The sequence below is a fragment of the Hydractinia symbiolongicarpus genome, chromosome 1, assembly GCF_029227915.1.
Source record: "Hydractinia symbiolongicarpus strain clone_291-10 chromosome 1, HSymV2.1, whole genome shotgun sequence".
In the NCBI taxonomy this organism is placed as follows: Eukaryota; Metazoa; Cnidaria; class Hydrozoa; order Anthoathecata; family Hydractiniidae; genus Hydractinia; species Hydractinia symbiolongicarpus.
Window position 1 is genome coordinate 21,648,820 of NC_079875.1, and position 16,459 is coordinate 21,665,278.

General features: G+C 33.3%; 1 protein-coding gene across 1 annotated transcript; it reads right to left on the reverse strand.

Annotated features, from left to right (window-relative positions):
• Window positions 1-1,036: 1,036 nt before the first annotated feature.
• LOC130645837 (homer protein homolog 2-like) lies at window positions 1,037-9,010 on the reverse strand (the record flags this gene model as incomplete). The annotated part of the gene is made up of 9 exons (XM_057451946.1): window positions 1,037-2,388; window positions 3,208-3,291; window positions 3,417-3,521; window positions 3,592-3,748; window positions 3,862-3,962; window positions 5,275-5,439; window positions 5,957-6,088; window positions 7,451-7,616; window positions 8,904-9,010. Coding segments are annotated over 9 exons (1,188 nt in total), but the record flags the coding sequence as incomplete, so codon positions are not given.
• Window positions 9,011-16,459: the final 7,449 nt, after the last annotated feature.

The window sequence follows — 16,459 nt, forward strand, 5'->3', positions numbered from 1 at the left end:
AAATTTTGATTTTTTGTCAACTAAATGCCGTTTAAGACCATAAACGTTTCAATCGCAAGACTTTCAACCATGAATGATAGGCTGTACTTTTTGTTAGCAATTTCTTTTAAAAAGTTTATTATGACACGTTTCGTTTTGTTTGCGTTTGTTGTAAGATATAATGTCACTTGTGTGCTTTATCTTCAGAGCTTCATGCACAAAACCTCTTCGAATGTTTGGCACGATAACACAACGAATTAGCAGGTTGTCATCAAATATTTTAGTAGCGAGCGGAAATTCTTAGAGCCCCCAGGGGTTCTTGTTAGGCTTAAATTGGCAAGGTATTAAAAAGGTTTCGTTTTCGATAAAAATTCACATGCAAACAAAACGAGCATATGAGACCAAGTAAGCATTCTAAACCTCGTCCCCAGGGCTATCCCACGTCTATGATACTCTGACGGGACGGCTTTGTAGAGGTTACATGCTAAACATGACTATTATACTCTAAACTATTGTTTTCGCCACTGTTTCCAAAACTGATCCATAGAAAATATTAAAAATGATAATAAGGGCATAGTAAATAAAAAAGAATGCTGATAATTACAATTAAAATTTTGTCTGTGTGGGTAATTAAATGTGGGTAATTAAATGGGTAATTATTTCATATTTTTATACCCAGCCCTTTTTTTACTCAAAAGTAAACTAGAAATTAATGTTAATCTTCTATAATCTTAATATGTTTCATTATTGCATCAATTCTCTAACAATTTCATTTAATAAAAGTCGCAATCAAAGGCACGATTTTTTAAGTTTCAATTTAACACTTATCTTAATTTGAAACTTAAAAAATCATGCAAAAATCAATAAACAAAAAACAAATAAAAAAATGCATGTGTAATACAGGCTAACAAAATCTGGGGGCGAGGCTGCTATAAATCTTAATATATTGTCGCATTTATGTTTGCAATGCACTTCGGGAAAGTATATTAAAAAAGTTGATGCTAAGATTATGATTGACACTTGATATCCTTTTGATGTTAATTAACAACAAAAAGGATCACTTAAGTCACATATATTTCCACTATTTATATATCTATGTTTATACAACTTAGTATATACACCCACGATTAAAAACGGTTAGATTGAATAAATAATTTATTATAACATAAACACGATTTTCTTGCATCTCACCATACGCCTTAAAAATTCCCATTTCATTGTAACACACGCCGGGTCGACCATCACTAATATGGCAGAAATCTGTGCAGGAAATGCGTTTTAAACTAATTCAAAAAGGTAAAATTTTAAAAAATCTGAAAATTTCCGTTTGCGTGTCAGCCCCAACCACATCCAACTAGACCCAAAAAAGCACACTTGGCTCCACTTCGTCCCTGCATCACAGTTGGTTCCTGAGAAAACAACGTTACGAAGTCAGTAAATACCAATGTCAGGAACGTGAAGTAGAGCTACTGTTTTATCACAACGAAAAAATTGTTTTCCTTTTAACATGGGGCCATATCTGTTGACACTAACAAAGTTTTTTGAAAGTGTACAAAAAACTACTTCATAAGAGAAATATCTTACGTTCCGATTAAAACATGGACGACTTCCACACTAATACAAAACCATATCGTGGTGTAGCTCTCCCTAGCATGTAATGCGACTTTTCACTAGTGTTATCTTCATAAACTGTTAAGGTTAGCCCGAATTCCCGATTTTTTCCATCGGTTAACAGCATGACGTGATAGTGTTTTCTCCACAGATATGTTTTGATCGTAGTGTGTAAGTGTGACAGGCTATACAACGTATGGCAGCAAACATAGCTACATATAAGTTAAGTTGAAGCAGGCAAATATATTAATTATATACATCAAATACAGAAAAGTTAAAAACTCCACGTGGCATAAAAAATATATACGGCGCTACCTTGTGTACAATATCATTACTTTATAGACAGAACTTTCCGCGTGACAATCCGAAAACAAATACAACCAGCTCAGTCTAGTTCTGTTCCAAGGTTTGTTTTTATTTATATCCGCGATCAGTCTCCATCATTTGTGAAAAGGCTCACTTACAAATATAACTGCATTTTAAAATTGCTCACCAAAAGCGGAATTGTTTTTGCGATGGCAACGCGTAAGGTGTCTATAAATAATATGACACGTGCGACCACTCCATTGTGCTACCAGCTACATCCATAAATCTCAATTTGTTTTTTGAAAAAAAAGTTAGCCACCATTAAGATTTTAATAAGACATTCATTTTTTCTTGTAGAGAGTTCAACTCTCGTAGTTTGAAATCCATTTCAGCCCTCACATCGTCCACGTGTTTTAGCTTGCTGTTCTGCACGATGAACTTTTGCAATTTCTCCTCCGTAGAAGCTTCTGTCGTACGATCTTTTTCAAGTCGCTAAATTACAAGTGTCTAAGAGCATTACAGCTTGCCTTGTGAAGTTATCACAACGCCAGATTCAAATCACGTTGGTCAATAAACTAATATTTCTCGTGCACGAACAAGTTTACTACGCGGCGTTAACTAAGGGGCTGTTCATATGATGTGAGCTGGCCTGGTTGACCGGGCTGGCTCGGTTAGGTGTGCTGATATTTTTTTACGTTCATATGAGGCGAGCTGACCCGGTTAGACGGGCTGAAAATAGTCATTAAAGTTTGTTCATATATTTTATATGGCGTTCTAAAGGAAATTTAAATTACAAGGAATTCTTCAAAAAAATGTGTTTTATGAGAAGGCTACAAATAATGATTATTTTGTCAAAACAACGATAAATACACAACAATAAAATTGATGATGTTTTTCTTCTGGAGCGTTTTTATATATTTATTGTTCCAATGCATATGTATTATTATTTTCACCAATAGTTATATAAATTGACAAAAAAGTTAAACCTTCAATATTTTTGGCAAAAAAAATGTTTTTTACAAATAAAATAATCTTGATCATGCTCAAAAATAAAGTGAGTCAGCACGCCAGGCCGGGCTGGCCCGTTCATATGGAAAACTTTCATCCCGCCTAGCCGAGATCTCGGTAAAAACAAGCGAGATCTCGGCAAGGCCGGCTGGCTCGGTTGTCATATGAACACGTTTTTATTTTTGTATGTGCTTCTTGATAGTAGCGAGATCCCGCCCAGCCGAGCCAGCTCGCTTCTTAGTCAGGATTTTTTAAGCACGCCTACTTTCTCCACGTGAAAAAAAAAAACCAAAAAAAAACCACCTGTAGTCTTTTTGCCAACTCTGCGTTTTTTTCGCGCAACAAAAGCAATTCTTCGCTACTTTGTTGCGATAATTTATTAATTTCCTAGAAAAAAGAGAATGCTCAAAAGGACGTGCGATTCAAATACTTTAGTACAGAATGGTCTGAATTTCAATGTTAAATATTCACACTTTTTGTTAAAGAAATACGGAGCAGATAAGCTTTGATACCTCTTCCTTTCGTCGCAATTTTGTATTCGTTTCTTGTAGCTTTTGTTCAAGTTCCGTTACCGCAGATGAAGAGTCGGATTTCCCCCCTCCACTGTTGTTGGCTAACTAAAAAATCAAAAACGTAAGGGAAGTTGCTGTTTTATCTGGCATCAAACAACTCGACGGTGGAGTATACCTTTTTTCGAAGTCGCGAATTCTCTTCTTTGTAGTTATTTAACTGCTCCTTCCACTTTTCCACATTCATGGCGCTCTCCTGCAGGGCGGCTGTCAAACGCGCATTATTATTCTTAAGTGTTTGAAATTCGGATTCCCATTTCTTCGCATTCGCAGAACTAAAACGGAAACCGGAAAATCGGTAAATATAAGTGAAATTTATTTACCAAACCAACGTTTATGAGAACGTTATAAAAAAGTTTGTTTATAACGAACGAACGAACGAACATACCTTTGAGCGAGTGCTTTTTTTAAGCGATCATTCTCGTACTTCATTTGCGACTCGGAAGAACTCGATGAAGAGCGATGACTTCCTGGGGACTGCACTTCATCCTGCACATAATAAAGATGAAAATAACACAAAAAAATATATCTACAGAAAAATCTAAGTACCAGAATTTATAAATAAATCTAAAACAAAACAAAGGAATATAAAGAGCAAGTGCGCCGGATTGTTACGACGAATAAACACAGTTGAGGGCCTGACCTAAAAAACTCTGGAAAATTTTAAAAACCATGCAACTTAGTAACAACACGAAAATCTTGTTACTGGACAGGAAGCCATTTTGTTACAAATTTAAAATCACATACAAAATTCGCGTAAAGAACCTAAAGCTCCAATTCGTCCAAATAACAAAACCTCAAATACGAAATAAATATACTAGATGTGAAATATAAGGTTTATTATGAAATGAGAATTATAAAAAAGAACCTTGTAAAACAATAATAAATCCAATTTACTCAACTTAACAAAACGTGAAACTTCATAAAACGATGATTCACAGTAACAAAATGGCACGTCAATACCTTGCAGACCATTAAGAAATCCACTTTGCTCATCTCGTGAATATAACGCTAAACATCAACTTCGCATGGCTTCATGAGAAAAGTTTTTAATTAAAAGTTTTTTTTCTTTTTTCAGTTAACTTAATCGCGTGGTCAACAAAAGAAAAGTTTTTCACTTCGACAATAAGAAAAAATAAACAAACTTCTGAAAGAATCACTTGTGCAAAGTTTTTTTTATTTTTGTTTATTAACAATGAGAATAAATTTTAAAATTGAATGACTAATCACTTTTTAATACATCAGGCAAGGTGATGGAAACCCCCAGTGACGCATACATGGTGTATCGCTTTTCATATCATAATTAAAAAAGAATAAAAACTAAATTTAAACTATTATGCTAGACATAGATAATATAAGAATTCCTAGCTGTCATCGTTTTTACAGTGACTGCAGGAGTCCTGTTATGAGACAATGGGAAAATCGCGAGATTTAAGGACCTGGTTAATGGAAAAATATTTGAATAAGACTATACAAAACAAAACAAAACAAACAAACAAACAAACAAACAAACAAACAAACAAACAAACAAACAAACAAACAAACAAACAAACAAACAAACAAACAAACAAACAAACAAACAAACAAACAAACAAACAAACAAACAAACAAACAAACAAACAAACAAACAAACAAACAAACAAACAAACAAACAAACAAACAAACAAACAAACAAACAAACAAACAAACAAACAAACAAACAAACAAACAAACAAAAGGGAAAAAAGAAAGAAAACCATAACTATTTAACAAAGGTGAAAAGAAATTTAAAATATGACAACAGAAACACCACTGCACATACCTCATAACTTCCTGTACTGTTCGATGACATGCTCTTCAAAGAGCCACCAGTGACTTTACCATTGATGTGTGGAGCAGAAGAGATGCTGTGAGAAGAAATGCGTGGACTTGCAGGCGGTGTCCCTAACTTCACATTATTCTTCACTTCTTTAAATTTCTCTGCAAACTAAAAAAAGAACACCGTATATATAAAAAACTGTGTTTTCTCCTTTAACAATCAGTTGTTGAAACACAGAAGAGAATGAAGCTACTGTTTCTATTTTTATACCTTCTTTGAATCTTTCGAAGTTTTTACTTTGTAAAAGAATTTTCAAAACTACGTCGTTCCTCAGTCTGTCATGTAGTTTTAATACGACTGAAATATCTTATAAAGCTGATTTTGAAAGTAATAGTGAATTCGACAAAAACAACATATACATGCTATCCTCGCAAATAGTTTCACTTAAAATCCATATACAAAAGTTTCAAAATATGTCTGCAGCCTGCTGCGTTAAGATTGGCCTTATAGCTCTTGTATTTAATCAGATAAAATTTGTTCATTCGCGAATTTGCGCCAAGTTTTCAATAATTATATTTATACGATGTAAAACACCAACTTTGAGCCTGATAAAGGGGCATCCCAATTTTTAAATCGACAACTTTAAAAGGGAAAACTTTACATTTCATGGGTCACTAGGAATTACCTTATTTAGATCTGACTCCGTTGCAAAGCCTAATCCATACACTGTGTTGACCTTTGCATCGGACCATTGGCCAAACTTCTGAGAAGTTTTTGTAAAAGTCATTCCAGAAGTGATTGTGCTGTTGATCAGAGCCTGAAAGAAAATTAACCATGGTTGTATTTCTTTTGATACTGTCTATGCAGGAATATAATAAAACAAGAAGTTATAACAAAAATAATCCCATACTATAAAAACTATGGGTATCTGCCTATCGCTGCTATTATAACAAACACTAGTCATTACCCGCATGAAAAAATCCACGGGTTTGCTTGTCAGCAGATTATTTATTCTGCGAGGGACCAAGAATAAAGCTGCAGAACAAAACCTCTGAAATTATATAGGCATGGCAACTACTCAATCAGACAAAAGTCATCGGTACCATTCTCTCCCTTCATGCTAAGAAAATGAGTTGCTTTACACTTTTGCTGGAGCTGAACTGCAAGTTTTGCTCATGTCAATTGTGGTAACTAAAGCCCTTTAGGCTTTTGTGTTTACTATACTTGGCTTTTTTGTTTGACATGTCCAGTAGAAACATGGCACAGTTGGGGTGGTTTCCGGCAATAAACTTAATCTAGGCTGCAAAGGTGATTAGTTTCACTTGCCTGAACAGGACCTCGGTGCTACTAATGTCTTGATTATAAAGCGCTGCCTAACCAAATTTTTTTATTTTGTGTCGGCGACACGTGTACAAATGGTGAAAATGAAATACCAATTTGCTTAATCAAAGTGACGCAAGAATGCAGACATTGTCAAAACTTCAATCAATTGGTAGACATATTCTTTGGAACTGAAGACTAACTGAGAACACGCAACACAACAGATTCATACTAATTGCTTTTGCCTCAATGTGCCCCTGGCAATTTATTTGACTCTTGTCTTGTCAGGATTCTAGATTAGAGCTAAAAAGAAAAAAGAGGTCTGTAATTTAATTTATCTTGGTAAGAATATTTAGCCCTCTTTATCAGCTGTTTAGGCAATTAATGTGTTTTAATAAAAGTCCTTGTAGTTTTTAAAAACATGTACTTGGCACACAGGGCATGTCAACCATGGAATGTAACTAAATAGCCTCTTGGAAAAACTCGATTTGACAGGATTCATATGCATACATCGATGAGCCTGACATGTCAACTGTCTCATGTGTCTGACGCTCATAATACATAAAGTATACTTGTTGTCATATAAAGAGGCACTTGCATTCCTACCCCTTCCCTAGATTGTTCTTAAACGACTCATTATCATCATCATCATCATTCTCGGCTTAACGTCCGTTTTCCATGCTAGCATGGGTTGGACGGGGTATATTAATGACCCTCTTCCAATCTGATCTAGACTGTGTTAGATCTAAACTCAACTCTCCCTGCATCAAGTCTGTCCTTATAACCTCCTGCCAAGTCTTTCTCTGTCTGCCTCTGGGCTTTGACTCAGTGCATACAAACAAATCTTCAAATGTCTCACCTTGGCACCATCCACTGACAATATTCTGTACATAAATTTGTTGCTGTCATAATAGTAAGCCACACTAACAGCCTGTTTCGAGATTGGAATCCAACTTTTCTTTGTGTCGGGGTCAATTTGAAACACGTGAGCTTGTGTTGAGAAGAGCGCCTGCTGCGGTTGATCACTAAAAATAAACATTAAACGTGGTTAGTACATGCGTGGTTGATGCATCTTTAGTAAAATTCCAACAATTTTCATTCTCACTTTTTAATTCAATTTAAAAAATTCTTTGACTTGTTTTTTACTTTGGCCAACTTGTGTTTTTAAAAGCCAGAACACTGATTTTTTTCCCAAAGTATGTATAGTTACGAAAAACAATATTTATACATATTAGTGTTTACATTAAGGTCCATTTACAAAACCAAATAACTTCTGTTCCAAACCAAATAACTTCGTTAAGCCGAGAATGATGAGAATGATGATGTAGGAGAGTTAGTTTAGAACAAAAGCTGAATATGTTACCCCCTTAACTGATTATTTTTTTTTGCAAAACAAACTTATTTAAAAATTTCATTCTGTTATACGTTTTTGATAAATGTCTAAAAAAACATTACAAAAATAAATCAGGAAGTAGGGTAAAACGAGGAAAACACTACTATTATTTTTTTTAAATGTATCTCATATTTAAACAACTTATACTGAAGATTTTCTCAGGGTTTTTAATATTTGTTCACACATTTTTATACTGATGTTATCTTGAAGTTAAAATAAAGGGATACATCACTTAAATATTTTTTTACACATTCTACTCAATAAATCAATTATTCAAAAGTTTCACATTTTTTAAATTCCAACGTGAGTTTTTAACACTTTTTGACAGATTGAAGATAAAACCTTTAACACGATTTTGATTTTTTTCTCATAAAGTAAATTTTTTTTGTAACTCTGTGTTGCTGACAGTAGACTTTTTTTAACGTCGAATATAACTTATTAGCGAATATACATCAAAATCAACAATTTGTCTAGAAAACTTGAGAGAAAAAATATCACATTATTTGAATGCAATGTTTTTTATTTGAATCACATTATTTGAATGGAGCAAAGAGATGGAGATCTAAATAAGACCAATCTAACTATGTGCTTTTTGTGAAAAAAAATTGCTGCAGGTAGTTATGAAAGGTCAAAGTCAAGGGTGCATTTTTCAGTTAAATATGTTTTTCTCCTTCCTGGAAACTTCTAATATATATAATAACTGAAATACACCATCCTATAGGAAATTTATTTATCTTTTAGAACATGTACTTTAAAAAAAAATTTTATTAGGAAATATTTTAGATATAATGAGTGTGGGTTAAAAGGGATTTACTGTATCCTTAAAACCGCCTTTGTATATCCCTGAAAATTAGTAAGGATAACCAAAAGTTTTTACAATTTGCATTGTTACATAGGTAAACTATTATGATAGGTTTACCTTGCTTTATAAATATAATGACAAACTAAACCAAAAGCATAGTTATAGTGACAGCTTAGTGTATGGTAAGTGCGTTCTAAACAACAACCATTTTGTTTGACATATCTTTAACCTAAACACGGACCAAAAAAATGCTAGCTTATTATCAGCAGCTTGTAAGGAGGATAGACAGGTAGTGACTAACCACTCGATGATATTAAGGTGCGAGTCGGTCTGCATTTTATGTTTGAAACATTCGTGAGGCAACGCGCAATATTCTGCTGTTAAATTCCGGTCTGTGAAATTACTATACTAACGCAAGTATTTCAAAACAAGCTGCCAATGGATAAAAATAGTATTATTGTGCTGGGAAAGAAGAAGTGAATGTATCACTGTTTTAACCCCTTCTTCTCTTTCTTTTCTTTGAACATTGTATACATCCTGTTTTTTGTGATGCCAGATAGATGCTTTTGTAAAGTACTTGTAAAGTACTAAGGATTGATCAGTTGTGACTAGTGACTAACAAAAGAAAGGCAGTGCAGTAGAGCTTGATGGGCAAAGGAGACCAAAACTAGCTATAGATACATTGCCATATATCTATACTAAATGCTGTTTACAAGTACTAGTTGGGCCGTAAATTAATATTTTGGAGGGCTCATCTTTCCTAGCTAGCTACACAGTAAGCTATTAAATTTGAGATCAAATATAAGAAATTGTCACAAAACCTAGCTATAGCTAGCTAGCTATATCTTTACCTTTTTAAGGTATAAAAATAAGAACAACCAATTTTAAAACCAGCCTAAACATATTTAAAAACATATAATATAATATATTATGCCTTTATATTTATGTGTTTAAGCCATATACATATAAAGTTTAAAGTGAGACAAGTGCATTGCTGCTTTCTGTTTTTGTATCACATTTTTCATTACTTTGACACTGCAGAATTTTATAAAGCAGGCTATATATTTTTTCAGGTTGTCCTTCGTTTGTTTTGTGTGTACAATGAATGAACCTAATAACGAAGTGTTTGATGCATTGGTTTTAAATCATACGATAGTTCTATCATGTGGATACGTTGTCTATGATAATGGTTCTACAGTCTTGTGGTCTACAAGCACATGTGAATTTGTAGAAACGTCTAGAACATCTACTGACACTTCGTCAGTTAAATCAAAAATTGTTTGTGATAAAATCAGCAATGCACTTTGATCCATAAAATAACAGTATATATATAATGTAAAACATGGTTTAAAAACTAATGATAAAAGGACTATATATTTACTGTAAAATATAAAACAACTTTGAGGAACTTGACGTTATAAAGGTTTCTGTCATGTGAAATCAATTGATCTGGGAAAAACTTTCCAAATATCTGTAGAAAGTTAAACTTTTGCAATTTGTGATTTCTAAGTTTTCGAATTTGCTCGTCAAAAGTTTTTTAAAAAAAATTAGTGGATAACATTGTGAACCAACAATTTAAATTAAACTTTTGTATATAAATGTATAAACAATTCAGATTAAACATTTGTATATAAATGGTCATTTTTAAAAGTTTTGTAAAAAAGCCCCAAAATCGTAAAGTTTCTCCAAATAAGGTTTCAAAATTTCAGCTGTGAAAAATCCAAGCAAGGTTAAAAGTGTAATATATATATATATATATACCATATTATTAAACATTACATTCTGTTCTAATTCTGTTAATTTACAAAGAATTAGTTTATATTCACTACTTAATGGTGAATTTTCATCCAGGCAGCAGTCTATCTTGTATAATAAAAAAAATTGAATTTTGATATCCACAGAAAAAGTTAAGTAGGCATCTGTAAAGTTTTGCATACTTATGCCCTGTTGGTCTAATGGCTATGACACTCATACAAATGAGAGATCCAGGTTCAAATCCTGGACAGGGCAAGATAAAACATAATTATCTTGCATCTACAACACAATAATGAGTATATGATATTTATATAGCTATGTGAGGATAATTGGTATTTTTTAAATTATAGGGGGAGTGTTAAATGCATTCATCACTTTCATTTAAAGACCACAAAAATGCCATGTCTGGAGGATAGTGAACTGAATTTTATAGATCAAAACATTCAATAGAACTGATAAAAAATAGAAATAATAAGTTTGTTAGTTCATTGGACGATCTTTATCCATTGTCAAGAAAAGGCAGCTAGCTATATATATACTTCTTAAATAGAAATTTTCGCTTGCGAACCAAGGGGATAATATTATAATGCTTTACCAATGTTTACATTTTCGCCGTTTCTGATTGACTCCGAGAAAACACATTATGCAGCTACCATATTTCTTTGATTTTATTGTTGTTCTCGGCTTTTGATTGGCTTAGGATTTAACATTTATTACACACTGCATCTTTCAAACTTGCGGACCAAGCTTCAGCAGTTTTTAGCTGAAACTTTGTAATATGGTTAAGAAAAGGGTTTGGGGCAACATGCATGCACTAGATACGTATATATAATTATTGTTCGTAATAAGCCATAGGATGAATGCTACAAACTATGTCTTCCTTAATGTAGTATCTGGCCTATAAAACATGTTATCCAAACAAAACCTTAGGTCAGAGAAACTTTTGAGGTGGTTTTTAGGACATTACGTTGAACTAAAGCTCTCTTGGATGTTAAGGGAAACGTGATTTTGAGAGTTATATTGATACAGTTCTTATAAGCCAAAATTCGCGTTTTAGTAACATGCCATTGTGCTGCCCCATCTGATTTTCTATGAAAACCGTGTCTTGATCAAAGGCTTGTTACGCCCGAACAGCTACGTGGGAGCCATTATGTTTGCAACCATTAAAAAGAGCATAAAATTTGCAGACCAGCGATGGGTCACTTTTTATCAGACTATGAAAAACAACTGAGAAATAGCTCATCAAAATTACGCTTTTTTACTTTACGAAAAGTGATGATTTCTGGACTCGCACCTTAATATCATCGAGCAGGCTGACTGACAAATTATGCAAGCCGAGCTATAAAAGTTGCATACAAAATTTTCTCTTACCTCATTTCTCACTGTCTTTTGCATTTTTCATTTCGAGTAGACAAGTAATGTATTCTTTCTTAAACACTAAAAACAAATTGTAACAAATTACAGCAGCTTTGTGAGACTAGAGATTTGATTTAATTTATAGCAGCAAAACAATATTTTTAAATTCAAAGCTATTTTCTTACTTTAAACAATGTATATGTCATTTCATAAACATTATAGTTTTTTAATTGTACATCTCAGAGGCTTTAAAAATAGTTTCACAATAGCAGATCCATACAAGGGACTACAAAATAGAGACCTATAAATAGAACGTTTCCTTGCAAAACAGAGGGCAGGTCTTACTTGTTGTCTGCTGTGTTGTGCAAGAGAGAGAAATTTAAGGAGTTATCATCCTGGATCTCTATATGATACAATATACAAAGGTAGGGTCTGTAGGATGGTTTTTTCTCCTTTTAAATTGTCAGGGTCATTTAACATGACCTGCATTTTCCTTATTTTCCTACGAAAGTTGGATAAAGGTTTAAAAAAAAAATTACAATGTTTTTACATTAAACGATTCATTGCGTAATCAAAATATGTAATAATTTACCATGATGTTGTGAATTAGGAAAAAAATGAATGAAAAATAAATAAATTTTTATATGTACATATTTTTTACTCAAATTCTAAAATTCTGCAAAATCAATAAAGTAAGGTTTTTAAATTGCTGATCATTATGTTCAGGACATATAACAACATTATTTACAAGATTAATTTTGGGATATAGCAATATTATTTGTGAGTTAATATTTTGCAAATTTTGCAACTTTTATCTTTTTCAACAAAAAATAAAAATACACATTATTTGCAAAAACACCCCTCAAAATGCTATGAAAGGTTAAAGAAATTTGATAAAAAAGGAGAAATTACACTTTCCTCGTGATCAAATCCTATTTTAAACCAACATCTATCATGAATGTTACATCACAATTTTAACAACATTACCTTTACAATTTTTATAACTTTAAATATAACTTTAAAAATAAATGTAACATAACATAAGCAATTAGCAATATAGATCAAGAAAGAAATATTAAATTATACAAAGTAAAATTAACGTCGTTATACGTGTTGCCTTGTTTAACATCTAATGTTGCGATTGTAAAAAAAAAAAAAAAAGATTTATTTCACACATTCGTAGAAATGTGTGATTTGGTATGGGCTGCGTTCTGTCATGGTGGTAACGAAAAGTTGAAAGGAGGGCGAATGGTATCAAAATCAAACCACAGCGCGCTATATTGACCAAAAGTTTTTGTTTATGTACTGTTTTTTGCGTGTAACAGCGTTTTTTTTGTTTTCTTATTATCGTGTAGCTTTACATAGCATACCCAAAATAATGAAACCAGTAGATATATATTCTATTTGAATTTCAAGAAATCTCGCATCAAATGAGGGTGTTCATTGTGAAATTGATTGTTTTGATTTACTGTATGTTGACAATGTTATAAAATGTTCGAAATTGACTCGAGTTGTGTGCTCTCTAGCCATATCTCAGTTATCGAAAAATAGTCACAACTTTTAATAGACAGATAGATAGATAGATAGATATGCATATTTTACATGGCTAGCCTCACAAATATTGAGGTATATACCCTGTCTATTATTTCCAGGAGGGGCCATGGCTTGGACGGAGAGTCCTAGAGTATTTAATGCTCATTTTGAGCCACGCAGACCCAATTAGGGCTCGCGCTCTACTAGACAACTCCCGGCAACATCCAACGGCCCACACAGTGTGCCATCTCCCCAATTTCCCTCACATGGCTTGGGTTAACCCGGGGCTATGGTAACATTCACTCGCCCATGTTGAATCGCCATCCAGAGGACTCGAACCCCGGTCTCCCGCACAGGGTAAGAGAGCTATAACCACAATCTACGGCGCCACTGATATGATTCAATTTACCATCATCTCTTTCTCTAAGTTTGTGCCTTAATATTTTATACCAAATTTTATCATTGTATATTTTATATTATAATACAGTGGACCCTCTATTACTCAAACCCCTATAACTCGAATCTCTCCTTAACTCGAATTTTTTTATTGGTCTCTTCGGTTATTTCCTCTCTATAACTCGGACGTTGCATGTATCAGATATCTAGAACTTTATATGACATGGTATCTATAGAACTTTATTGACACAAGCAGTTTTTTTTGCATTGTATTGGCTCTGTAAACGTAAGTAGAGTCTTAACTGATTCGAATGTTTCATATCTACATGTGTCATTCGATTAAAACGTAAACACGATTCTTTGGTATTGAAGTTTTACAATCATGGCGTCTGTTGCTGGGACAAAAACATAAAGCAGAAAACAAGTCCTGCAAAATAAAATACAAAGCGTTAGGAGTTGGAGAAAAGAACTGCTCCAAAAGATGTTGCTGCCCGACTCGGTGTACCATGCAGCACATTGTCAACCTAGCAAACTCTAATTTCGGATGTCTTTTCTTTCCAAGAATAAATTGTTGAGATAAAATATTTTTTAATTTTTATTTTTTCAGTCTGTTCTTAGCCTACAAGGTCGAGATGTTATCCTATACAAAGCTTTCGTTCTCATTCCATACAAGGGAGAAAAATCATGCTTAATTGGCCATTTCTACAAAATTTATACAAAAACTTGGGAAAACTCCCAACTCTCTATTACCTGAACCTCTCTATAACTCGAACGGTTTCCGATTCCCTGTGGCTGTTCGAGTTATAGAGTCCACTGATGGTTTTCTTGATTTTATTACTTTCACAACCCACAATTTAAAAGATGGTTTCTCAAGTTTTAAAACTACTTTCGAAAAGCCTGAATGTTTTATATATATTCTATAACACTTATATAACACAAAATCAACACAAAATCCAGTGTTAACTGTACACAACCTGACAAAGGAAATTTACATCATACTTGCATACGTAATTTGTTGCACTGCTGTAAGTATAGTTGCTGTTACTAGAGGGTTAAATTTAGAAATATGAAGTCAGTTTGCAAAATATTGCTAATCATAGCTGTGGTCTGTCGTGGGCACACTGTAGGTCACTTGCTATTGATCTCTTGTTAATGGTTTTTTTGCAACAACCATTATGGGAATAGGTGACACAGAAAAATGGATTGCAAAATGGAATTTGCAGTTTTAACATATTTACTTTGTAGAATAATTCACAAAGATGGTATTTCGATTTATAAATTGCTAATTTCAACCGGCTAATTCAAACCGTGTTGCTGCTGTTTGTAGCAACAAATGGATGATGAATTTCACTCTCCTTCGAGGTGCCTCTTAACATGATTAATTAAATCAAATACAGTCTTGTGTCCCTTGGGACTATCGTCTCTGTGCTGTTCATGTTAAAATGCATAAAAGGAAGTTTTTTTAGTTCTGTGTTGTTCGTTAGTGTTATCCTTTATGCTGTTGATGGTTTCTGTGGTGTATGGTTTGTAAAAAGTGATTTAGTAAGTTTTTGTATATTGTTGTTTCTTATTATTTAGTTCTATATATATCTTTTCAGTTGTGTTTTTTTTATAAAGTTTTTATGTAAGTTTGTGTGTGTTCTTAGTTCTTGTTTTTATAATTGTCTATGTTTCTATCACAGGTATTTTTTATTTATTTAGCCTATGTTTATGTGAACATCGAGTGAATCAATTTTTGTTTCATGTTTTGATCACCCAGCCATAATACCCTGTTTAGAGAACTATTTGTTTCTTTCTCTCCTAAACATGTAGATTGTTCTCAAACAAGTCTGAAGATTTAAGTTATGTCTCCCCTTTTGAGAGCTTTGAGGAGTACATACCTAATTTTTGCAATTACTACATGGTTTTTTTCAGAAAGATTAATTTTCTCCATTTGACTAAGCTTTAAAATATGTACAGAGAAAAAAGAGATTTTAAACAAAAACTACAACACAAATACACACCTACTTGCTGTCCACATTTTTTATATAATAAAAAATTCTTGTTTTCCATAAGCAATATCTGCATATCTGTTGTGCAGTAGCTTAGTGGTTATAACTCTTCAATATTTGTGAGGCTATTATATCATTAAAGTTTTTGCTGTGCATATGTCCATGTAAACTTTGGGGATGGAGGTTTTGGGCAAGAGAATAAAAATACTTTGTGGATCGGTATTCAGTTCAGTCAGTGCTTCAGAACAACACTCAATTCACATTTAAAGTCCATAGGGGTTTGATCTCCACAAAATGTGTCTAATAGTACACAAAGGGATTGGGTTGTCCAGTCTGTCAAACGCTTGACTAATGCCTTAGAGGTTGTGGGTTTGATTCCTTCATAAAACTGCTGTCTAGTTCGGCAGAAATTTCAGGTTTCTGTAGGTAGCTCAATAGGACCTTTAAACTGGGGAATAGCAATGGTTCTCTTCTTTGACACATAACATAGGCTAGCTAACTGAAAGCATCAAAACAATCTTCCATATTCACTCAAGCAAAACGATAGAGGTGCATAATATTTTTGAAACATAGACGCATCACAAGGTTTGCAAAGCAATAAGGCTCACGGAACCGAGCGAGCAGAGCAAAAGTTATGAAGCA